At 41.1% G+C, this 27,544-nt stretch overlaps 1 protein-coding gene across 1 annotated transcript in view; it reads right to left on the reverse strand.

Annotated features, from left to right (window-relative positions):
- Positions 1 to 627: 627 nt before the first annotated feature.
- Positions 628 to 27,544, reverse strand: part of LOC127645511 (glial cell line-derived neurotrophic factor-like) — a 35,258-nt gene continuing 8,341 nt past the window's right edge. Inside the window, exons 2-3 of the mRNA XM_052129154.1 lie at positions 6,591 to 6,882; positions 628 to 1,082 (exon numbers count right to left, since the gene is read on the reverse strand). Coding sequence (XP_051985114.1) covers positions 628 to 1,082; positions 6,591 to 6,855 — 720 coding nt within the window. The 5' untranslated portion in view covers positions 6,856 to 6,882. The remainder of the gene's footprint in view (positions 1,083 to 6,590; positions 6,883 to 27,544) is intronic.

The following is a 27,544-nucleotide window of genomic DNA, read 5'->3' on the forward strand; positions in this document are numbered from 1 at the left end:
GGTATAAAAGTTGTAGTTGTTGTAGCGCCTCAAGTGTTCATAGCACATGGAAACTGCCACGATACGTACAACAAGTTAAATGTTGGTTAATATGAGACCAAGTTGGCATTTTCACTAGTTGTTTTGGATGTTTGGACCCCACTGTATAAATAAAGAAAAATATAGTATATCCCTGGCTAAATATTATTTATCTGTATTTGTTCTTTTACAAAAGTTTCCAGTGGAAGGCAAGAGTATCTCCCGCATGCTTTTGGTCCCACCAGATTAAACCAGCGATCCACCTCTGGTAAAAAAAAAGTGACTTTTTGTAATCCGTTTGGTCAGTACTAACCAGTGTCTAGTTCCCTGTGCCAGTAATCAAACTTTTAAGTTTGCTTTCCATAGTTGCCGTAGCTTTAGACTTTGTTTCTGGCTTTGTCTTCGGTCTGTATCAAAACACTTTTTTAAAATTGCAATTTGCCCTACGTTCTTGGATAGCTCCGTGGTCTCTTGCATGTCAATCGGTAACACTTTCCAAAGCGCCTGCAGTTACCATGGAATTCCACGTAGCCACAAGCTCTGAAGCATCCTCTGTTGCCATGGTAATGTACAGGCATACTCCCTGAAGTTTCCATAGCTACCAGATTGTCATACGCAACCACACGCTCTCGCAGATACGTTCTGTATGGTGTAGAATCTGTCCTTGTTGTCGAAGAATGACATTTTCTTCTCGAATTTTGTAGGGCGACAGCAAGGACTGTAGCGCGCCTTGTCTCTTTTTCCATTATCCCGTCCTCGCCGGCCTTTCTCGCTGGAACCGTTATTTAACTGCATGTGTTCCATCACAAAGTCGTAATTGCGTCGTTCATGGCTGCATTTGCCACTGCAGTACCTGAAGCGTACGGTCTCGTCGCTTTCGTACCCGAGACCCAGCTCGCTCACGGTCAGCTCAATCTCGTGTAGTGAACACGGCTTTGGGCCTTTCCGTGCTCGTTTGGTCCTCCGTGCAGCCTCGCTTCGGACCCTCCTCTCCTTTTGGTCCACCAGGGTCGCAATCATCCTCTTCAGCTCGCCCTCAGTGAAGCTTTGGAAGATGTAGGAGACTAAAAGAGAAAAACACCCAAAAGAAAACGTTATTGCTCAGAGGTTGCTCTTTTGTTGCTAAGTAACTTCATGATGTTCTTGTAGTCGTGTTTTATTGACATATCAACTTTGCTTGCATTTCTTAGCAGAAAAATTTGTACAGGTAGGTTTATTTAATTAATATTTTCAACACCAGCATAAGAATATGAACTTAGTAATAAGTGACACAGGCCTAGGCTATCACATATATTGGGGGGTTGCAGGTGTTGGTGTTAGTGTGAAGTGAAGTGAAGGTCAGAGCGGGTGTGGGGTGTGAGACTGGGCTTTTCAAACATATTCAAGTCGTCAGCCAGTTGTTGCGTCCCTAAAGTCTTGGGGGATGGTGCCTTTTTTCTCCCCAATTTGGAATGTCCAATTCCCACTAGGTCCTCATGGTGGCGCGGTTACTCACCTCAATCCGGGTCAAAACGGACAAGTCTCAGTTGCCTCAGCTTCATGTGGCTCCTTGTACATGACACCGTGGAGGCATAGCACATTTGGAGGCTCATGCTACTCTCCACGATCCACGCACAGCTTACCATGCGCCCCATTGAGAGCGAGAACCCCTAATCGCGACCACAAGGAGGTTACCCCATGTGACTCCACCCTCCCTAGCAACCGGGACAATTTGTTTGCTTAGGAGACCTAGCTGGAGTCACTCAGCACGCCCCGAATTGAACTTGTGACTCCAGGGGTGTAGTCTGCGCCAATACTCCCTGAGCTACCCAGGCCCCAGGGGAGGGGGTGGGATGGTGTCTTGAAGTTAGTAATGTCTTTCAGACCTCTCCACACTTATACAGGGTTGTTAGCTCAGAGTTGCTTCTTTTAGCCACTTTACTTTCCTTAGTCAGTGTGTTTTTGGCCTGATTATACAATATTTTATCCCCGCTTCTGAAAGCATCCTCTTTGGCATGGCAAAGCTGTCTGAGTTTTCCTGCAAACCATGGTTTGTCGTTGTTGAATGTTAAATAAGTCCTGTTAGGGATGCACATATCCTCACAAAAATGTATATATGATGTCACAGTATCTGTGAGCTCCTCCAGATTGGTGTCTGCAGCATCTTAAACACTACAATCAGTCAATGCAGACTTGTAGTTCCAGTTCTGCTTCAATGGTCCAACTTTTTACAGTCTTTACTACAGGTTTAGCTGATTTAAGATTCTACCTGTAGGTTGGAAGAAAAAGAACCAAACAGTGAACCCAAAGCTGCTCTAGTTACAGAGATATGCATCCTTTAATGTTATGTGGTCCAGTATATTTCTGTCCCTGGTGGGGGGTGATGTGTTGTCTGTATTTTGGCAGTTCACAGTTGAGGCTGGCTTTGTTGAAATCACCGAGAATGATAACAAGAGAGTCTGGGTGTTGTTACTCCATGTCTGTGATCTGATCAGCCAGCTGTTGCAGTGCTGCATACATGCACGCATGTGGAGGAATACAAACACTCACCAGAATAAAGGAGGAAAACTCCCATGGCGAGTTGTAAGGCCTACAGTTGATAAAGAGTGCTTCCATATTCGGACAGCGCATCTTCTTTAATGTTGCTACATCTGTAAACCAACTCTCATTTTCCCCGTTAACTCTGCAATGTGATCCGGTTACTTGGTGCAACTCAGACGCGGTGCTGACCGCACAGATAAATGCGAGTTTCGGAGTTTATTTTCATAACCCGCTTCCTTCCTTATTGTCCTACTATTTGAACTTTAATAAAAGATACTTTAAAGATATAACGCAGGGGTGTTTCATTGCGAAACAAAATGCGGCACAACAATCATTGTATCTAAATTATCTTGTTTTCATAATAATCGCTGGAAGCCAAAATCGTAATTGCAAATAAAATAAAATTAATCGTCCAGCCCGAACATGTTGGATTGTCCGCACTGTCATTTTGAAAGTGATAAACTTGGATCCATTTGTTTCAAGACAGTGTAGTCAATATCAGTTAGTCACGCTGCATCCATAAAAAACTAAAAAAATTCAAAAATTCTCATTTTAATTGGATTTCAAACCTCATTCGTATAATCAAATCATCAAATCATCAAATCAGGGTGGATTTCCAAAACCATTTCAATGGTTTTTATTTTATTTTGTATTTTTTTTTATGCTGTTCAGACAACAAATGCCTGAACAAAGCCAAAGAGCTCAATAACATTCAAGAAATCACACATCACGTGGTAGCACTAAACATAAGGGGCAATTGAAGGCTCTTTCGGTCTTATGAAGCTCTCTTTAAACAATCATCAACTTTCTTTGTTGCACTGAAGAACTCACAGGGGCTCAACCGTCGCAGGATTTACAGGCTCATAAACCGTTGTTATTATCAGGATTGTAAAGCAGGGTTACACACATCTTTCAGATGAATTTTAAGCATTTTTGCTCTGACCTTTCGGTACTCTTCATGTAAGATGAGAGCTGGTCTGCGTGTCTTTCTGGTGCAGTGTTTTCAAGTCAGTCATAGTACGCTTTAGGAAATTGCTTGAGCATGTTCTAAAGATGCTACAGTCATGTTCGGGTCATTTTTGACCCGTTTAAGAGGTAAAAACTGTGAAAAAGTAATCATAATCTTTTATTGGTCCAATACATTGGGATTTTCCACAACAATGAATAGCTTTTTTTTATTTTTTATTTTTTTTTATTATTATACCTGATTGTATTAATGCAATATATCAATGTGTTTTAGTGATTACTAGGGCATTACAAGAGTGTTGCTAGGTGGTTGCTGAAGCATTATTAAATGATTACTAGAATTTTGCCAAGTCAAGTCGGAGTGGTGGTGGTGTAATGGTCTAAACCACATAACTGCTAAACTGGTAATCAGAAGGTTGATGGTGCTATCCCCACAGCCACCACCAGTGTGTCCTTGAGTAAGGCACTTAACTCCAGGTTGCTCCGGGGGGATTGTCCCTGTAATAAGTGCACTGTAAGTTGCTTTGGATAAAAGGTTGCTACATGGTTTCCCTCCTGGAAAATCTGGAATTTTGCAATGCAGTTTTCCAGTCATGGAAAAGTCATGGAACATTAGAGAAATACCTAAATGCCCTGGAAAATATTTTAGTGAACCAATCCCTGTAACACACGTTCTCTGCCTGGACCGGCCCAACCCTTATGAGGCCCTGAGCAGAATTTGATTTTGGAGCCCCTCCCTGCCGACAGTACGATTGATTATTGTCAATGCTTGATTATTCGAACACTATAAATCTAATATTGCGTTAATGTATAATAACCATTGTCCATTGACACATTATATCATGTGGTGGTGGTGTAGTGGTCTAAACCACATAACTGGTAAACTGGTAATCAGAAGGTTGCTGGTTCGATCCCCACAGCCACCACCATTGTGTCCTTGAGCAAGGCACTTAACTCCAGGTTGCTCCAGGGGGATTGTCCCTGTAGTAAGTGCACTGTAAGTCGCTTTGGATAAAAGCATCTGCCAAATGCATAAATGTAAATATATCACAAAAATGTGCTCTTGGGTGCCCCCTGGTGGCCACGGGGGGCCCTACGCAGCTGCTTAGTTACTGCTCATCTACTGACAAAATAGTTTATGTATTGATATAGTACAAAATATTTTATTTAAAAACACTGAGTTATAAACTTTAGACAACAAAGATGGTTGGATGACTGATTTTTTGGAAAACTATTTCACACTCTGGGTTGTTAGCGTGGTGATTCGGTCATAATACCTTTGGGATGTGAATGCATTTTCAATAATTCAATGATCGTAGTCAGCTTATACAGCGGTTAACACATGTAGAGTGCAAAAAAACACAGACGGAATCACAGAATCTAGTCATAAAAATGGCATTAGCTGTAAAACTCATCGCGATCTTCATTTGAACAAGCTCGATATTGATTCTTAAATCCCGAGATCGATCTTTTGCTCATTGCGCAGCCCTCTACTACAATGAGAGGAAATCACTGGCATTTGCAACCAAATTTTGAGCTATGTTTACATTTCACTCAGCAGTAATTGTGTAGTATATATAGTAGGTGAAGTGTTCAGCAGCGAGATCCTTTCACAGCGCGTTGAGAGTAAAAGTTGTTCTGTGTAATGTGTGTCCAAAGACAAGATCCACGCGAACCATTTGCCATTGAATAATGTCTATTTAATTACCCTTTCTGTTCTTTACAGTCAGTTGTTGATCAAAAACAACAACAAAAAACATTTAATTCTAATCATGCATCGCACAAATGAGATAAAACCATTCGCGCTCTTCTGCAGGCACTCTTTACAGAAATGTTGCCTTTGTTAAAGAGACAGTACCGGTTTTAGCACGTGTTCATGTAAATAAATCATTGTAAATACTTGTAAATAGTACAAATTATGCAATTTAGCGATAATTATGTAACAAAAATAATATATGAAATATAATATCTGTTTTATTGATTGAATACATTTATTTGTTCATTTTTAAAAAGACAAAATGTGAACAAAATGTATATTTTCCTAATGTACCTAGTTAAAAGGCCGACTGTATAATTAACAGCATTAGCCGGGGGGTCATTTCTCTTATAGGTAAGCAAACGGGACGTTATCACTGAAATAATCGTAACCGAATTGAATCGGGAACTCTCTATCAATACCCATCCCCAGTGAATTAATGAAATATATATATAATCTGCAAGTGATGCACGCTTCAAAATGAATGTGTCTCGCTGTCCTTTTCTGCATACCGCTGCCCCCTTCGGCATATCACAGCGCCATTTTGTGGCCCGTTCTGCATAACACGGTGGCTGATTTCAGATTATCGCGGCCCGTTCGGCCCGTTTCGCAGCCAGAACGGTTCTCCTGATGGCCAGTCCACACCTGATCGGCCCAAAGTGTGTCGGCAAACCGGGAAAATGCCCGTATTTATTGTATTAAATCACAGCTTAATAGAGATACATTTTCACAGTGGGGCATGTAGCAAACTGCTTATGGTGGTGTGGTGGTGGCGTAGCACAGAAGTGGTAAGCAGAAGGTTGCTGGTTCGATCCCCACAGCCACCACCATTGTGTCCTTAAGCAAAGCACTTAACTCCAGGTTGCTCCGGGGGGATTGTCCCTGTAATAGGTTTAAATAAAAGCGGCTGCCAAATGCATATGTGTAAATGTAAATGCATATCTGGATTTGAGAAACTACTGACAGAAATCTGCCTCGATGCTACTGGTGTGGGTGGTTTTCTAGGTTGCTACTGCTAGGTGGTTGCTAAGGTGTTCTGTGTGGTTTTAGCATGTTGCTAGGGTGTTCTGGGTCCCTCCTTCAATGCAAGTTTTTGAGATGCTTTTTTTTTTCATGTTTTATTGTGTGCAGCACAAACAGTGCAGGACCTCTCAAATTCCTAATCCTAAGTGCAATCAACAGTAATAGCGATGCTTGCCTTGGCAAGCTCATGATATTTTAGCACAAGACTGTTGAATGATATATTAATTCTTCCTGTCAGTCCAATCCAACACTGGCTAATCCACGCTAACAGAGTTGCTAAGGGAAACCAAAAAGTCGTTTTCCTTACATTCGGAGAGGAGAGAGTCCATGTTCTCGGTCGCTCTGACCGCTCGACGTGGGGCTGGCTTCCTCGCTGTGGTTGATGATGATGATGATGAAGATGATGATGATGGTGGTGATGCAGGTGCTTTGGATGCTGGAGGTGAGGAAGATGAGATCTCTAAGGCCTCTGAGTAGGAGGGCCCAACAGGTAACTTGGTTCTTATGAGCAGAAGGAAAAACGAGGCACCAAACAGGATGAAGGCGAGGGTGACCCCTTTCCATACCCTCATCTTAGAACAGCGTGGAGCATTGAAACTCTGAAAGACACCAAACAGATGTTTAAACAATCGTTGGTTGTCATCTCACATGGGTTTTTGCATTACTGATATCTACACTAGTGGTATTATATTTCAGGATAAAACAATGCAAAATACAAATAATAAAATGTGATTAATTAAATAAGCATGCAGAGTTAGGATTGCGAAATAAATAGGCTAATCAACTTGTAAAAGGGAGGAGAAAACACTTAATTTATCGATTGTTGTAGACATCAAAGGCAGAGTGTTTGATCCAAATTCATCTTTCATTTGGTAAATTTGCCAGCCAAAGTAGGCAGATGCCAACATTGAAGTGTCACGTGACATGCACTCATCCTTAAAAACAATGACCTTTGACCCAGACAGTCGTTTGCAGTGAGGATTATGGAGGACCAAACTTGCAAGCATTTAAAAAATTAAAAAATTAAAATAATAATAAAAAATAAAAAAATAGCTAAATGTTTTACCTTAAAAAAACATTTAAAAAAAAATAAATATTAAAAAAAAAAAATGAACCAATGGGAAATTTTTTTTTTATTATAAATTGTCCATAATTAGTCTTAAATGTATGTATTTGTATTAATTCAATTTTTTGTAAATATTTATGCCATCTATATTTTCAGTATTTATTTTCATATTTATTTATTATTTTATTTATTTATTTATGTATAAATAGTTTTTTTTTTTCTTTATTGAGGAATAAAATTCCCAGTTGATGTCCAACATAAAATTTGGGTCCTAAAGCGAAACCAGCAGAATAGTTGATGCATGCACGGTGCAATTTAATGATAGCAAAAGAGATGCACGTAGCATTGCTGAAATTCCACTTATTTTACTCTAAATTCACAAAATGTTAATGAGGCTGATTTTGAGACTGACACTAGGCCAAATGACCACTAGTGTGAATTGGGCAAGCGGACAAGGTTATTTGGCGATAATCTCAAAATGGTCACTATATGGTCAATATTGGATATATATCAGCATTAGCCACCGACCTGCCAACGCATCAGTTGCACACGCTTGCAATGCTGCAAACATCTGTGCAACCCCGACATGTCTTTGAAACTCATAGATGGTAAATTTAGCTTGCAGTGTTTAACTGAGAAATGTATCTGAATGTCACTGAAATATGTGTCGTCCTTCATATGAATTGAAAGCATTCAGTGAACTGTAAAAGTGTTCAAAGGTATGGTAGAAAACAATACATGGTTCTAAGATAAGTTTGTCCATGGACTTTCGTGAAATAGGGTGGACTTTTGTTCAGAACGGATTCTCAAATAATATTGTAAAAGTTATTCTGATGTTGGGAATTGATTGTGTTATTTATTCCCTTTTCCTAGGATTTATTTAGGGCTGGACTGGTAATCTGGCATACCGGGAATTTTCCCGGTGGGCCGGCACACTTTGGGGCCGATCAGGGGCGGACTGGCCATCGGGAGGACCGAGCGTGCCGGTGGGTCAGCGGCGAAACGGGCTGCGATAAGCTAAAATGACTTGCAGTGTTATGCAGAATGGACCACAAAACGGCGTCATATTTTTCTTTATACTTAATGTCTTGTGTCAGTTTAGTCCTGTCAATTAGAGTAAAACAAACATATATTACAGTATATACTGTATATTATATATAACATATTCAGACCCCTTATGTTGCAGCCTTATGCTGAAATGCTTTAAATTCGTTATTTTTTCACATCAATCTACACTCCATATCAGATATTTGATAAATTTATTAAAAATAATACAATTAAATATCACAATGACATAAGTATTCACACCCCTAACTCAGTACTTAGTTGAAGCACCTTTGGCAGTGATTACAGCCTCGAGTCTTTTTGGGTATGATGCGTCAAGCTTTGCAAACCTGGATTTGGGGATTTTCTTCTCTGCAGATCCTCTCAAGCTCCATCAGGTTGGATGGGGAGCGTCATGCACAGCCATTTTCAGATCTCTCAGGAGATGTTCATTTGGGTTCACGTCCGGGGTCTGGCTGGGACACTCAAGCACATTCACAGAGTTGTCCCTAAGCCACACTTGAAATGTCTTGGCTGTGTGCTTAGGGTCGTTGTCCTGTTGGAAGGTAAACCTTCGGCCCAGTCTGAGGTCCTGTGCGCTCTGGAGCAGGTTTTCATTAAGGATATCTCTGTATTTTGCTGCATTCAGCTTTCCTTCAACCCTGACCAGTCCCCAAATCCCTGCCGCTGAAAAATACCCCCACAGCATGATACAACCACTACCATGCTTCCCCGTTGGGATGGTACTGTGCATGTGATGAGCAGTGCCTGGTTTCCTCCAGACATGACGCTTGGAATAAAGGCCAAACAGTTCAATCTTCGTTTCAACAGACCAGAGAATCTGGTTTCTCACAGTCTGAGAGTCCTTCTGTCTGGCCACTTTGCAATAAAGCCCAAATCGGTGGAGTGTTGCAGTGATGGTTGTCTTTCTGCAAGTTTCTCCCATCTCCAAACATGATCTCTGGAGCTCAACCAGAGTGACCATTGGTCACCTTTCTTACCAAGGCCCTTCTCATCCCCATTGCTCAGTTTGGCCAGGCGGCCAGCTCTAGGAAGAGTCCTGGTTGTTCCAAACTTCTTGCATTTAAGGATTATGGAGGCCACTGTACTCTTGGGAACCTTCAATGCAGCCAAATACTTTTTTGTAGCCTTCCCCAGATCAGTGCATTGACACAATCCTGTCTGAGCTCTGCAGGCAGTTCCTTTGACCTCATGACTTGGTTTTTGCTCTGATATGCATTTTCAGCTGTGAGAGCTTATATAGACAGTTGTGTGTCTTTCCAAATCATGTCCAAACAATTGAATTTGCCAGAGGTGCACTACAGTCAAAGTGTAGAAACATCTCAAAGATGATCCAGAGAAATGGGATGCACCTGAGTTAAATTTCAAGTGTTTTTAGTGTAGTGGTGGTGGTGTAGTGGTCTAAAGCACATAACTGGTAATATGGTAATCAGAAGGTCGCTGGTTCGATCCCCACAGCCACCACCATAGTGTCCTTGAGCAAGGCACTTAACTCCAGGTTGTTCCGGGGGGATTGTCCCTGTAATAAGTGCACTGTAAGTCGCTTTGGATAAAAGCATCTGCCAAATGCATAAATATAAATGTAAGAAGTGTCATAGCAAAGAGTCTGAATACTTATGCCAATGTGATATTTCAGTTTTTCTTTTTAATACATTTGCAGTTTTGCGTATAATATACAATATACAGTACAGTTTATTTTTATTTCCATACTTTCAGTACTATATTTAATCAGCTTTGACTGGGTGTACCCATGATCAATCTGGGTGGACCAGTGGCACCCTAACCCTTATGTGGCCACGCCCCTGAAGTACATTTTCTTTAGTGTCAAAAGCATATTTGGCATACAGAGTGCATTGCCCTCTGCATGGCCTATTTTTAAATACCCTTAAGTACACTATAATTCACTCTAAAGAATTATTGTCTGTCCATAACTGTGTTTGCAGACTATGTATAGACAGAGATTCTTTCTTTCAGGACGCAAACTACATATTGTCTCCTCTTCATAATTCATCCCTCATCTTTATAAAGGTGTGGAGCATCCGCCTGGGTGGAGTTCCTACATCATGTACACAAGCAAGTTCAAACAATTTGTCATGTTTCCATAGGGTGAAGCTCTGCTTGTCGAGATGTTCCAGTCAATGGAGGTAGTGTTAGATATTTGCAATGGTAAAAAGACCTCCATCACCTGTTGACATGGAGGCTGTAAGTTCACAGGTGATTCATGACCATAGCAACAGAAAAACAGGCCCACCGATAGGCAGGCCCAAACGGATTCTGCTGATATTTTTCAAAATTTTTGCCCTCAGTTTTTGGTGAAAATATGTGGAATATGTTTAAACGTGGTCATATGTTTTAAACGAGCTGAGCTGTAAGTTCGGCACTCTTTTTGGAAATTGAAAGTATTACCAAATTAGCCAAAGTGTATAATAAAACAACACAAAATTACTGGGGGACTCTTAAAAAATGGATGGTTGCTATTTGTTAATTTGTTTGAATTATAATCAAATGCAACACAATTGTTGAACATTGTGTCGGAATTTAATTGCTTTGTGTGCAATCAATTTAAATGTGTAAAATGGAAGTTTACTTTATCCATTTGGGTCTACATGAATTATAACCTAACGGCTGGAACGGATTATCGACCGGGCCAATGGGGCCAGTGCCCAGGGGCCCTTGACTACCAAGGGGCCCTTGACTGCCTGGGGGTGCCCTGGGCTTTAGGGCTGCGTGATCTAGTTTGGTAACCCCCCCACCCCGCTAACCCTAACCCTAACATATCCCTAACCTAACCCTAACCCACCCTAACCCTAACCTAACCCTTACCCACCCTAACCCCAACACTAACCCTAACCTAACCCTTACCTACCCTAACCCCAACCCAACACTAACCTAACCGTAACCCACCCTAACCCTAACCCCAACCCTAACCCACCCTAACCTAACCCTTACCCACCCTAACACTAACCCCAACCCTAACCTAACCCTTACCCACCCTAACCCCAACCCTAACCCTAACCTAACCCTAACCCACCCTAACCCTAACCTAACCCTAACCCACCCTAACCCTAACCCTAACCTAACCCAACCTAACCCCAACCCTAACCCAAACCTAACCCTTACCCACCCTAACACTAACACCAATCCTAACCTAACCCTAACCCACCCTAACCCTAACCTAACCCTTACCCACCCTAACCCTAACCTAACCCTTACCCACCCTAACACTAACCCCAACCCTAACCCACCCTAACCCTAACCCTAACCCACCCTAACCCTAACCTAACCCTTACCCACCCTAACACTAACCCCAACCCTAACCCACCCAAACCCCAACCCTAACCCTAACCTAACCCTAACCCACCCTAACCCTAACCTAACCCTAACCCACCCTAACCCCAACCCTAACCCACCCTAACCCCAACTCTAACCCACCCTAACCTAACCCACCCTAACCCCAACCCTAACCCACCCAAACCCTAACCTAACCCTTACCCACCCTAACACTAACCCCAACCCTAACCCTAACCTAACCCTAACCTAACCCTTAAACCACCCTAACCCACCCTAACCCCAACCCTAACCTAACCCACCCTAACCCTAACCCACCCTAACCCTAACCCTAACCCACCGTAACCCCAACCCTAACCCTAACCCACCGTAACCCTAACACCAACCCTAACCCTAACCCTGAATGAAAACCCTTTTGGGCATGAACAATGACCCCACGCCCTTGGAGATAATTGGCCCCAGGGCTTTTGCAAGTCAAAATCCATCCCTGCTCAACGGAAATTCAGATCCAGACCAACACAGACACATTTGAGTTTATCGATACTTTATTTTAATCTAACATCATCCGTTTATGTCATTTATAAAATTTAGTACCCAATTCAAATATGGTTCATGCTTGTTGTATGTGCAGTATCTATAAGACCTTAAGAAAATGTCCAAATATATATATATATATATATACCTGTATATGAAATTATATTTTGCATAGAAAGAAACTGAAGCCTACATTTAATATTTGCACAACTAAATTACGTTTGCACAACAAGCCTGGAACAAATCAGTTCAAGCTACATATTTTTGGTTGAAAAAGCTTCATTTAATTGCATGTAAAAGTTTTCCTCAATTTATCGAGTTCATTAAACGTTTTTATTTTTGAGTGTACAGTATGAGAACGACATTCCAATTCTGCAGAAGTCTGTGTAGTTTTCCCAGATGTGTGCATACAGATTTCGTATGGACATGCTTATAGGACATATCCCACCACACCTGTCTGTTGTCTTCGGTTGGTTAGCTATTCACATGGCAGCAAAGACTAACATCTCTCCGTGTGCATTGAGTGCACGCATGTGTATGCATGCACATATTTTTCTTTCACCCTCTCAAAAGGCCACATTCCTTCCCTTCCAAAGACTCTCCGCTATTCTCTCTGTGTTGTTTTTACAGTTAAACGTCCTCTTTTTTTCTTAGCTATCACTTGCTTCTGTTTTTCCATTAGGAAAGGAAGTGGGCAAACGTTTCCCCAGAGCAGAAAACAGCAGATGGGTAACGTCTGAGGACAAATCCAGACGGGACACACTGAAGGTGTTTTGCCAGATTGACCGTATGGTGGCCTTACTGGGTCATGTGGGTCAGGCTGCCAAAGTGTGTGCAAAGAGTTAATGGACTGTGCTAGTTATAGACGTTTGATCATTATTTTGTAATCAAATTTGACAAGAAACATGTCCAGGTCATATTTCTCCCCAAAATCAAAATAAATTAGAAGAAGTTATATTTCTGACGTGGTATATGACTTTATACTATGCTAAACAACAATCTCACTTTGAGAGCAATTAAGCAAGAATGTGTACCTACACATATAGGCCACCGTAGGTGTTTTTTAACATACTCTATTATTACAGGATACACGAGTTACCTGTAACTGTATGGAACAAGGGGGTAACCAGCACCACTTCAATTTACAGCCCGCAAATGTTGCACTTACCCAATAAATACATGGAAAATGTGGTAATAAGTTAGACTTACACTGTAACAACACAGAACAATTATATATTTAGACAGTAACTACAGAAAAATATTTAGCAATAGTTATAATTCTGACCCAACTAAATCCTCAGGAGCCTGGAGTTATTCAAAGGGGTGGCCAGGCAGGGGCAAGCGATCAGTCTGTCGTGGAATGGCGTAATGACACCCGGGACAGGTGCGGCGACCTTGGTGTGTGCACATGTTAAGTTTGTACATTTGCACAGAGATGATTTCACCTCTGAAGAACTAAATTGTGCCAAAAAATGACCAAAGAAATGACTAAAACAGCAACTGCGCTGTACACTGTAAATTCGGTGTGGCTGTGTCTCAGGTGGTAGAGCGGGTCGGCCACTAATCACAGGGTTGGCATGAGTTCGGGAATGTTGGGATAAATGATGACCTGGATATGTTCTTGACAGCCTTCGTGAGATTCACTCATTTCTCATCTGTGTTCACAGAAATCCACTGTAATCTGGGTTTAATAATGCATTTAGTTCAATACAAGTACGCTACTACACCAATAAGCTTCACTGACACTTATACAGATTGTAACAGCTTGTATAGCCGCTAATGGTTATTTGCTCTTGTATTATGTAATAATATGAGTCATCCTTTAATTGCAGCACTAATATTCAAACAGCGATTTTGACGTTTGATTAATTGTCTAGTTGAGGTGAATCACTACCATCCACGGTGATTCTGCTGATGAATTAACTTTAATTACACAGGCCGTTATGAAAGGAACGAACAATTAACTTTGAGACAATCCGAGACTTATATACTCATAATAGCGTCTGACATCAACTCCTGCATGTGTGATGAATGATGGATGGTGATTATATTATGATGTCATAACAAGAAGTGATGATTTGCTCATCTGTGTACATTACATTTCACCTGATCTTATAATCGGACAAATAATTATACTGACAACTAATCGGTCTAATTGTAAAAGGCCTAAAATGGCGTTGCAGTTGTTAAACTATAGACCTTCACAATTTCTGAAGAGAAGCGAGAGGAGAGTATTCTGGGTGTTTGCTGAGGTGTTTTGGGTGGTTGCTAAGTAGTCATTTATTCTGGTCCAATATTAATTACATAGATATGCCCATAAAGACTCAAACATACATCAATGCATGGTGCAACGCAAAAAAAAAAAGATGCATTTTCTACATGTTTTGTAAAAGCTTACAGCAACCCCAATCTTTTCCTTGGAAGCGAGTATGTGTTTCCTATCATCCGTCACGACATCAGTTAACTCGTGTCTTATCAGTTATCTACACTCTTTAAGACAGATCGTTTCAAGACAGAATGTTGTAGCAAGAAATCACATGTTAGCATGTAACCGTTCACAGTTTCTGAGAAGTGTGTGTCTTTGTAATCTGATAAATTGACTCTTTAGAGGACTCTGATATCATCAGACTGTTTGCAGGTTGACAGGTTGGAATATTCCAGACTAAACTGAGCATTTGGACAGCACGGCAGGTATGGATGCCAGGTCTAATAGTCTGTTAATGCTCATCTATCAGAGATATTACTGTTTATTGCACAGGTGTTTTGCTGCTAACTTTAACATACTTAGCCAGATACAGTATGAGTGTGAGCTTGTGCACGTGAACAAACGTTTGACAAATTACCCGTTTCTTAACAAGTCTTTTCTACAACAGTTGTGGAAAGCTTCTCACTTGAATTTCCCAGTTGGGCTTCATTTGAAATGTCTGAACGTGATGACATTACCAATAGTGGTTGACCAATATTCAATGGCCGATGGTCGGAATAATACTCCTATTATAAATAATTCAATGCAATAATGGCAACTGAGGCGTACAAAAATTGCTTAAAGGAATGGTATGGTTGCAGTACACGTTAAGCTCAGTCGATGGCATTTGTAGCAGGGACTAAAAGTGGTTCAAGGAATGGAAACTGAAAACGAATGTCATTTTTAGCAGAACGCAACCAGGGCTGGACTGGGAAGAGAAATCGGCCTGGGATTTGACATGGCAACTGGCCCAACTGTTGAGGATATATTGCAGCACCATTTTGTGGTTTCTTATCGCGGCACATTCGGCCTGTTTCGCGGCTATTCGATGGCCATTCCGCCCCTGAATGGCCCCAAAGGGTGTCGGCCCACCAGGAAAATGCCCGGTATGCCAGATTACCAGTCCAGCCCTGAACGCAACCAAAAACTGGGACAAAGTGATTTTAAATGGTTCCGGAGTGAAAACTGAATTTTTTATTACTGGTTACCGGTTCATGGCCAAAGGCTTCATCCACTTCATGCTGCTTGAGTAAATGAAACGTGTGCTTTGATACATTTACATTTATGCATTTGGCAGACGCTTTTATCCAAAGCGAATTACAGTGCACTTATTACAGGGACAATCCCCCCGGAGCAACCTGGAGTTAAGTGCCTTGCTCAAGGACACAATGGTGGTGGCTGTGAGGATCAAACCAGCAACCTTCTGATTACCAGTTATGTGCTTTAGTCGACTGCGCCACCACCACTCCATACACTCCATGCTTTGATCCTGAAGGAAACTGCTGCATCACACATTTCTTTGCCTAATTGCCCATTGTGGATTTCACATTCTGTGAATAAAGTCCTTTTTAGCAACTATGTATAATTACTACATTTACATGCACGGTTAATCCAGAAATAAGGAGAACATTATTAGAGGTAAAAAGAACATTTCTCAGTTGTTTAAAATCCTCACTGAATTTTTGTTATATGTGATGCATTAATACAGATTTGATGCTGCTGTGTTTTGACTGAGAAGCAGATCTGTAAATAAACTTATACTTCACTGTTATTTAACTGCTTGTTATGATTTCTATAGTAATAAATCCACCACACAGGAAAAAATGTAATTGCTTATTTTTGCTTATTTTGGTGTGGCAAGTGGCTTATTTTGGGCTTGTTTTTCCAGATTAGGTCTCTTGTTTCTCTTGCGAGATCTGGCAACACTGCAACTGCTATTTCACCCACTCCTCAGCGCAGTGTACTGTCACTTTAAAAATAACATTATTTACCATTCTTTTATTTTGTTCTAACCGGTTACCATTTGGAAAGGAGGCTGCAGAACTTCCGAACCAGAATGAAAAAATAGAGATTTGCTTGGAATGAACAGCAAAATGATTTCGACCCGTCCCTCGTTTACATTTAAACAGCAAAAATCGCAGAATGGCACTTACAATGGAAGTGAATGAGGCCAGTCTGAAAACGTTAAAGGGACAGTTCACCCAAAAATTTAAATTCTCTCATTATTTACTCACCCTTATGATATCCAAGGTGTGTAGGACTTTCTTTCTTCACCAGAACACATTTGAAGAAAAATAGAAAAATATCTCAGCTCAGTAGGTCCTTAAAATGCAAATGTAAAGTGAATGGACGTTTCTCTTTTGAAGCTCCAAAAATCACAGACAGTCAGCATAAACGTCATCCATACGACACCAGCTGTTAAGTTTTTACGTTTAAGCTGACTATCTGTGATTTTTGGAGCTTCAAATGTCTGATCATCATCCACTTGCATTTTAAGGACCTTCTGATCTGAGATATTTTTCTGTTTGTCTTCATACACACCTGGGATTTAACGAGGGTGAGTAAATATTGACAGAATTTTCATATTTAAGGTGAACTATCCCTTTAAAATACACACGATTTAAAAAGTATAGCAAAAAGATGTCAACATCTATTTGTTAACATGGTTTTATTGCTATAAAATCGCTTACTAAACTTATCTGTGTAAAGATATATCCAATAGTGCAACTTTATTGCCTTGATGGCGTAACACTGGTAAAACCTGCAATCTGGTAAATGCTGTAAAAGTGGTAAATCCGACGTTATTTTATCACATAAAATCATGTTAACACATTCATTGTCTTGTAGCTATACTTTTGAAACTTGAAACTTGTGTGTATTTTAACGTTTACAGACTGGCCCCATTCACTTCCATTGATATTGCCTTAAATGACTGTAAACACGATTTTTCTTAAAAAACAACAAAAACAAAACAAAAACAAACGACGAGTTGAGAGAATTTTTTTATGCTAATCAACATTATGCCACAAATGCTGTCGACTGAGCTTAACTAGTATTGATCTCGGAATATTCCTTTAAATAAACACTTATTTCATACAAAAAAAGGCTGTCGGTAGCTGTTAAAAAACAAGAGGGGAACTTCTACTTCTGTTAATCGGTCTATTATGGTGCGTTCACATACAACGCAACGCGAGCGTTTTGCGCGGCACGATTACATACAAAGTCAATGCAAAGATGCGAATACACGCAAATTCGCAATGGGTGGCGCGAATGAAGTGAATTGCGCAACTCGAACACGTGAAATCAATTCGTTCGATTCGTTCGCTTCAATCGCGTATTCGTGCAAGTTTAAATTTTTCAACTCGAGCGAGAAATCCGCATGACGCGTTGTCGCGAAAGCCTATCAGCATTGAGATTGTCCGGATGTCACTGACGTACTGACGTAGTAGCTGAAGAAATCTGGAAAAATTGATAAAAGAATTGTTGTAGCGGTGTGTGGGCACCCGGGATTGTATGACTCGACGTCATACATGTACAGAGACCGGACGAAAAAAGACATCGCTTGGAGGAAAGTGAGCGAGGAAGTTGAACTACCTGGTAAGTTCTGAAAATATGCGCGTCTACTTGATTCCCGCTACTGGTTTTACTTTACTATGAACCAAGTCGTAGAAGCCCCTCCTCCTGTCCTTTTCCGGAAGAGAAGCGGGAATACTCACGGGTTTACGTTACTCACGGGAGTTTAAACACAAATTTATAATCCAGCGGTCAAACTCGCGCGAGCAATGCAAGTATGCATTTAATTTCTTCGTGCTGTCTGTGAACGCACCATTAGGCACGGTTATCGGTCTTTTTAACACTAATTGCCGATCAATTGTTTGTAACTTTTTAGTAATCAAACTAATTTTCTGTCCTTTTACTCGCCTTCACAACCAAAGTTTGGATACACTTGACTTGACTGAATTTATATTTCTTATTATTTAAAAAACGTTTATAATCTTAATGCTTAAATGTTTCAAATAAGTTTTGTAGACAAATCGATTCTGACTTCATATAAAATTCTAAATGGCGTCAAATAGTCCGACTGCATTATAAAACACCATCAGCTATGCTTTACTGTTTGTATCAAATCAATAAATGACACTGTGAAAGGTGAAGTTACTTAATACTCGACACATTCAGATAACATGTGGCACCTACTTTACGGTCTTAACTGAAAAATCAGGCATGTAAGGCTTCGGTGGCATCAGCTGAGTGGGGAAGGCCTTGTGCCAGTTGAGACCATCACAGGGGCAGTTAGGTGGCAGAAGTGGACGGGAACGCACTCCAAAGATCAGGCCAGGATTAGCACTAATGCGGCCTGCTTTATCTAGCATCACGTGGGATAACACCTGGGATTGGCTCGTGGGGTGTGGAAGCAGCCGGCCCAGCTAATCTCACAGCCGCCTCAGCAGATGGATACACGCACACACTTGCCCCGTAAACAGCGCACATTCTTGACGTTCAACTAGAGTTGTGTGACGAGGAGGAGGGTGTGGCCGGGCCGTGAGGGTGCATGGTCAGCTTTGAGTCAGCTGATCAGCGGGAGAATGAGATAAAGGGGAGCCAGAGTTGCTAGTTCAAGAGAGAGAGAGAGAGAGACGCACACTGCCGCGTTGTGTGTGTGTGTCTGTGTTCGTTTATGTTTGTTTAAGTTGAGTTTTACATTAAACTTTATGTTGACTGTTCAGCTGCTTCCCGCCTCCTGCTTGCCCTTCTTTTATCTGTTACAGTGGTGCCGAGACCCAGGAGGGAGGAGGGATGCGCTGTCGCAGAGTCCTCTCCGCTGCAATCCGCCAGGGGAGCAGCTGTGGTCGCTGCCGGCCGCTGAGAGCCGGATTAAATGCTGCCGTCCACCAATAAGGGGAGGAGCCGTTCCATCCGCCAGGGGTTGGATGGCTCGCTGCCGTCCACTGGGGGAGGAGCGAGCTGTCGTCCGGCAGAGGGCGGAGGAGTGGTTCAGGCCTGGGCGACAGCATGTCCTGGAACCGGCGGGCAAGTTTTCTCTCTCTCCTCTCTTTCTCTCTGTGTCTCTCGTTCACCCTTTCCCACTCCCCACACCTCCCCTCGTATCTCCCCCAGGTTCCCAGGAGCTGGGGTGGACCACTGGCTGACAGAACGGCCCAAAGGGCAGCGTCTCCCCTCCAGAGATGGGGGGGTGGGGGAGTGTGATGAGGAGGAGGGCGTGGTCGGGCCGTGAGGGAGTGAGATAAGGGGGAGCCAGAGAAGGCAGTTTGAGAGAGAGAGAGTTAGACGCACGCAGATGCATTGTGCGTTTCTTTGTTCAAATTTGTTTTATGTTATTTTAAGTTGAGTTTCACCAGTAGACTTTATGTTTACAGTTCAGACGGGTCCCGAAATGTATATTGGCACTTTGAATGTCTTTGCTTTATATAAAAAAATGTCAAAGCAAGTGGCATTTAATAAAGAAAGATAGCTCAAGCACAACAAAACATTTCACAAAAAGAAGTTTGGTAGGTTTCAAATGACTAAACAATAGATTATGTTGAAAATTAAGACATTTAGATGCTTTCTACTTGTCAAATAATTATGGAATATGTTCATAATGTGCTGAAATTTACTTTATATATCCACTAAAAATCACCAAGACACCAGTTGATTATAAGTCAATTAAAAGTTTCAAATGACTGAAAAGTTATTTAATGTTAAGTTGACATTAATACATTTTTAAGTGTGACTGAAGTGTCCAAAAGTGTCCAGATACTTCTCTTGGGCAATTGTATGCACGTAAATACTCATATTTTCATATAAAACTATGATTTGTTGAAATTAACAGCTTTTATAATGAAGGTGTCAGAAATGAATTTCCATTAAAGGGGAATTGTTGCCCCCTGATGTGTAGTTAATTGCCCTGTTGTGTGATTTACTGCATGTAGGGTTGTAGTTTGATTCCTGTCTTTTGTTGGTCATTTTCCATCATTGTGTAGATTTATTCCGGGTGTAGTAGACCAAAAGTTAGATTTATGTGTGTTGTATGCATACTAGAAAAAATGGGTTTCTTAGACCAGGGTTTTTTAAACCCTTTTGATGCCCCAAATATGAAGGTTGCCTATACAAAGGTTGCTATATACAGTATTTTCATGTCTGAAGACCAATTCAAACTGTGCATTGTTGTTTTTTGTGGCATTGTAAAGACAGTTTATACAATTGTGTTTAATGTTGTTATTGTACAGATGCCAAAATAAAATGTTAACATTTAATTGAATGTATTAAGTGGAAATATTTGCCATTTTTATATTACATTGACGACGTAATACAGATTCTACTTGATATTTGAGTACTTAAATCTATAAACCTGAATAGAAACATTTAGATTAAACAGAAATGGCAATAATATATTTTTCTCTCTTTTTTTTTCTGACATTTTCCATGGACCCTCTAGCACTCCCCACATAGCCCCCTTGTATGGAGCCAGAATGATCTCCAAAATACTATACAGTATTTATAAAATACAATTCAGAAAGGCAGAGCACCATTCACATAATCCAATTCATAAATCCAAAATACAAATTTGAAAAACCTTGTCTAAGACTATGGTCTGTCCCGTGACAGATGGCTTTGGCTCAACTGTGAAAATTGCATGAAAGGGTTAGTTCACCCAAAAATGAAAATTATCCCATAATTTACTCACCCTCAAGCCATCCTCGGCGTATATGACATTCTTCTTTCAGCCAAACACAATCGGAGTTATATTAAAAATATCCTGCTCTTCCGAGCTTTATAATGGGAGTGAATGGTACCTTAGATTTTGAAGCCCAAAACAGCACACCCATCCATCAAAAAAGTGATCCATACGGCTCCAGGGGGTTAATAAAGGCCTTCTGAAGCGAAGCGATGCGTTTCGGACGGCCGTTACCAGAAGCCAGTGATTATAGTTTATATAGTTTCTAAGGTACCATTCATTCCGATTATACAGCTTGGAAGAGCCAGGATATTTTATAATATAACTCCAATTGTGTTTGGCTGAAAGACGAAAGTCATATACAACTAGGATGGCTTGAGGGTGAGTAAATTATGGGATAAATGTCATTTTTGGGTGAACTAACACCAAACTTTAACTACAAAATCCACATTAAAAACAAAGCAAACCACTGTACTTTTCAGTTTTAAGGCTGAAATATTCTCTACACAAGCATGTCAAGGCAACTGCTTCTAGATATGCAAGCTTGATCGCAGGCGTTGTTGCGTTAAAACATGTGCATTGCACCGCAATTAATATCACAACCCAAGTACTCGTTGCATTCTCAACGTTGCATGTGAACTATCTGCTTCTATGGGGAGTTTTCTCTTTCAACTCAACTATTGTCACATTACATTTTGCCCAGCAAGAGAATTTTAAAACACTATCTGTTAAGTTTATGGTAAATGGTCTGAACTTATATAGGCCTTTCTAACCTTAGTGGTATTCAAATCGCTTTACACTGTGTCTCATTCACCCATTCACACACCAATGACGGCAGAGCTGCCATGCAAGGTGCTAGCCTGCCATTGGGAGCAACTTGGGGTTCAGTGTCTTGTCCATCTGAGCCACAGCCACCCCACGTTGACTATGCATTGATTAGGTAAGGATGTCTTTTTAATGTCTCATTTATATTTTAAAACACTACTGGTTAGGGTCAGGCAAATGTTTTATGTTAGGGAGGTATGTTGTAATCATCAAAACATTCATCTAAAATTCACCTTAAATCCTCGTCCAAATATGACACCACTTGTCTCGCTTTTGGCGCCCCCAGCTGGACATTTCACTGCAAAAACTGCAGCCAAACGTGTTTTAAAGCACGTACATTTTGAATTGCAAAAATGTTGGCATGTTCACATAAATGCCATGATATCAGGCTGATAATAACACATCTATTTTAATGGCAAAAAGTGTTTGAAGATAACTCTATTGGCCTCTTGAGTACTGAGGAATGTTACCGCCACAGTAACAGTACCGCACGTCGACGATGCATTGGCTAAACACTCGCATATGCATACGTGCACTTGCATAAAGTATTTTCTGGCCTTAGTGTTGGTGCATATTTGCTGCTTTTGTCTTTGTAGGACAGAATGGTTAAAGGGAATCCACATATGGTTCACTGCAGGCTAATTAAAGATTTGCTATTATTAGTTGATCTATATATACATATATATATATATGTTCTCTACAGTCTATATGCAAATCTGAATTGCTGGACTAACATTAAGATCAAATATGAGAAATCAGATTTAAATCAATGTGATAAAACAACTGTCACACTTTAGAAGTCGAACCCTTTTTTGTTTTTCCACTCGTGTTTGGAGCCTCTGTGGCAACCAACATATTACGGTGACTTGTATATATTACCGTAACTAATATTTGAATTTCCTAAATACATTTAGCCAACACTCTAATCATGCTAGCATGACTTCTGTGTCCTCAATTCACAGCACTTGCTGTAGCAGAAGTGGGCCACCCACAATTCTGGCAATAGTTAAATCACTAGACATCCTAATCAACTAATTTCAACATCTAGTGCTAAAACATTTCCCTCTATCTGTATATTTGAATATATTTAGTTTTGATGTGGGACAAATGATTATTTAGCATGCTATGTGTCATGGCAATCTATCTTATCATCTGCTGACCATTAATGTTGCATGTAAACCAAACATGATATCACATTTAGGCACAATTTCAAACTTCACTATAAACATTGTTGAAATCTGTGAGCATCTGCGCTCAGAAATCACACGCTTACTGGAAGTGCGAGAGTCAACAGCTGTGAAAGTCGCTGTTTAGCGTTTAGTTTGTGTGTTTGGATGTTGGCCAGTCCATGTGTGGACAGTATGCATGAAATACAACAGCTGTCGCACACTGAACCTGTTAAAGAGTGTAAAATCTGACTATAACTCTGAAACCTCTCATACACTATGCGAAACAATGCATATGTCTGTTAGAAGAGGTTTAATTGCAATGTTTTAGCCACAAGCAGGGCTGGACTGGGAAGAGAAATCGGCCCGGGATTTTATATGGTAACAGGCCCAACTGTTGAGGGAGGGGGCCAAATGTTGCAGGGTGGATGGGGGGTGTTCACTGTCATTTTCTGCATATTGCGGCGCCGTTTTGTGGTCCATATTGCAGAACGCGGCGGCTCATTGTTTCTTATCGCGGACCATTCGGCACTGAACCACCAGCCCACTCGGTTCTCACGATGGCCATTCCGCCTCTGATCGGCCCAAAAGTGCGTCGGCCCACCGGGAAATTGCCCGGTATGCCAGATTACCAGTCCATCCCTGGCCACAAGCCTTCTCAGTGAGACACGGTGTGATAGCATCCCAATATATACGTAGATGCTTCCACATGCTTTTATGTATTACAGGACACATTGCAGTTACTTTTGGGGTAAAAGAGTGGAGTGGTGGTCGCGTAGTGGGCTAAATCACATAACTGGTAATCAGAAGGTTGCTGGTTTGATCCCCACACCCACCACCATTGTGTCCTTGAGCAAGGCACTTAACTCCAGGTTGCTCCGGGGGGATTGTCCCTGTAATAAGTGCTCTGTAACGCATAAATGTAAATGTTAAAGACCTTGTAAAATGACTTGACGATTAGTTTTCTTTCCTGTGTTGACATAATTTAACCTTAAGCCTTTAGTTTACATCACAATCATGAACCACGATTTGAGGGGGGAGGGGTGTCACTGTGGCATCATTTTTGCGAAATTATACAATGTCGCTCATTACACATATAGCAGCAGTTCCGAGGTGAAATGTCCACTGAGTGGCGCTAAAAGCGAGTTAAATGATCTCCCAAACAGATGAGGTTTTTAAGGTTAATGCTAGATCGAGTTTTAAATCAACAAAACCAACCTTCCTACTCTACACCTAAAACCTCATCTTAACAGATAGTGTCATAAAAAGCAAATGTGAGATAAAAATGCAATTGCTGAAGCAACCACGTCATTTTGTGGTACTTCTATGACACTTTCGGATCACCTGTCGATGCTCTTTGGTACCCCTTTTCTTTGCATCGCAAGTGCAACGCTCTATCAGTTGAGCTACCATTCAATCTGATCGGAGGTCCACGGTTCAAGTCCAGCCATGAACTCAAGCTGACACGAGATATTACAGAGTCATAGAAGCGACACAAAGTGATGTGGTTGTTTCAGAAAATGTCTATTTTGCTTCTACATTTTAAAACACTATATGGCAGGGCGGAGGGCGGGGCCGGGTCGTGATTCTACACACCCGGTCCCGTATTAGGCTAATCAAGCCTCCGAAAGCGATAAAGGTCGACTGCAGAGGATCGTGCGGGAGAGAGAGATCATTTATGGACATGTCCATCATATGTGTTTGTGTCTTTTAAGTTATTCATTAAAACTATTACTTATATTTTCAAGCCGGTTCTCGTCTCCTCCTTTCCATTGATCACTTTACACTGGTGCCGAAACCCGGGAAGGAGGAGGGATACGCCGTAGTAGAGTTCTCGCCACTACCGTCCACCCCATCGGAGCAGCCGCGGCCACCTGCCGGGGGACGAGGAGCCCAGCCGCCTGGAAGAGGACGTTGGCCGCCGACCGCGAGGGGAGAAGGGGCTCCTAACCGACCACCTGGAGCGGTCAGGGCCGCTGCCAGGGGTGCAGGAGTCACCTTCTGTTCCCCCGAGAATGCGGCGGGGTGTTCCGTCCGCCAGGGGCTGGAGGTCTGCTTCCGATCCGCCCGGAGAGGTGCGGCTGTCGTCCAATAGAGGGTGGAGGAGTGGCCGAGGAACAAGCTACGGCGTATCGGAGAACCGGCAAGTAGGTTTTTTTTTCATCTCTCTCTCCTCTCTCTCTCTCTCTCTCACTGCCGCTCTGCGTTGGCCTTTTCCCTCTCTTTTAAATTTTACAGTGTTTTTTTGGGGGGTACTACACTGTTACAGAAAGTACCCCCCATTTTAATAATTTCTGTTTCCCTCCCCTTGTCCCCTCCCTCGTCCAGGAAGATGGGGATGACCTGCCGGCAGACTAGGCTTAAAGCACGCTCTCCCCTAGGGAAAGAGAGGGTGGGGGATGTACGTCAGGCCGGGGGCTCCCCAGCCTGAGAGAATGTGGCAGGGCGGAGGGCGGGGCCGGGTCGTGATCCTACACACCCGGTACCGTATTAGGCTAATTAAGCCTCCGAGAGGTATAAAGGTTGACTGCAGAGGATCGTGCGGGAGAGAGAGATCGTTTACGGACATGTCTGTCATGTGTGTGTTTGTGTCTTTTAAGTTATTCATTAAAACTATTACTTATATTTTCAAGCCGGTTCTCGCCTCCTCCTTTCCATTGATCACTTTACACACTATTAGTTATGTTTAGGTCTTTTTTAACGTCTCATTTATTTAAAAACATCTTCAGGGCAGGCTTAAGTTTTAGGTTAGGGAGGTATGTTTTAATCATTAAAACATCCATCTAAAATTCACCTTAAAACCTCGTCTGAATACGACACCATTTCACTCGCTTTTGGCGCCCCCAGCTGGACATTTCACTGGAAAACTGCAGCCAAACGTGTTATACAGCACGTATATTTTGAATTGCAAAAATCATGTACATTTCATGAGTCCAGATGTCATAAGATAGCATGTGAGGAACAATCAAAAATGATGTGTTAATGATAATCTGCCCTTTATCGGAGTAAAACAGTGGTGTAGTTGGGGTCATACGCATGTATACGGCGTATGCATACTTTTTTCCCAGGGCTGTTTGCGTATAATGACCTCTAAGGATCAATATTTCCGTATTCCCTCGGTATACCCACTTGTTTTGCTTCTTCAGAATTCCATAATCTACTGTCGTGATAGTTTCCCTTTAACTGTATTGGATGCGGTTTTGTGAAACTGGAGATTCTTGTTTTGTAATTGGTGCATTATCACTTGAATTCTGCCATTCATCGCCCTTGACAACCGTTGTCACCGCCATCATATTGTTAAATAAAAAAAAAATATTTTAAAAGCAGCTTAAAATATGTTCTTTTTTATTATTATTTTTTTTTAAACTTTTTTTTCACAATAAAATGCACAATGAAATATGAAGTTATTTTGGGTAGTGAAATGTTTTGTTTGTAATATAATTATAGACTGGGTGACCAGATTGTCCCGGTTCATTACTCATGACTGTCTCCGTTGTTGGTTGGGTCACTGATTTTTTTCTTCTTAAATTAAATCTCCTCATTGTACGTCACGCTATTGTCTCTGGTATCGTTTGCAGAAAAGAAAATCAATTTTGTTGTGTCCGTTGATTTGACAATACTTTCATAATCTTCAGCAAATCAGCTGAAAGATTTCTGGTTACCATGGCAATGACGTCATGCGCTCAGTCAGCGCAAATGCCCAAAATAATGCAAAAATGACGAGCTGAAAGAAGCCGATCGATGACTTCGTGCAACATGTGAACATGTAAGCGGGGTGTTTTCCGAAGGTTAATTTTCCGCACAAGCACGGTGGTAAATCAGACACGTGTCACATTCAGACAGATTCACTGAGCTTTATAAATAGTACAAGCAAAAAAAATTTCTCTCTTCAAAATGTTTTTTTTTTTTCTCCCAAAATTTTTTTTCTCTCTCCAAATTTATTTTTTTTTTTTGCTCTTAAATTATTTTTCTCTCTTCAAATTTTTTTTTTTTTTATATAATTTTTTTTTCTCTCTTAAATTTTTTTTTTTCTCTCTTCAAAAAAAGGAATGCGGTACCAACCTTGGCCACCAGGTGCCACTATCATAAACATGTAATCTTATGCTTTTAAAAATTGTTGATTTTAAGAACCTGCGTTTTTATATATAATTGTATCACATTAACACATTTTCTGCCAGTTTATCAAATTAAAGTGTTTAAGGTGAAATAATTAAGAGAAAGCATTTAAAGCATAAGAAGACATGTTTAATGATAGTGGCACCTGGTGGCCAAGGTTGGTACTGCATTCCTTTTGCATTTTATTAAAGGGTAACTAAACCCTAAACCAACTTTTTTTAGTTAATGATCTGTAAGCATGGGGCTTTATTAGTACTGGTCATTGATTCAAGTAATT

The sequence above is a fragment of the Xyrauchen texanus genome, chromosome 6 (assembly GCF_025860055.1).
Source record: "Xyrauchen texanus isolate HMW12.3.18 chromosome 6, RBS_HiC_50CHRs, whole genome shotgun sequence".
Taxonomy (NCBI): domain Eukaryota; kingdom Metazoa; phylum Chordata; class Actinopteri; order Cypriniformes; family Catostomidae; genus Xyrauchen; species Xyrauchen texanus.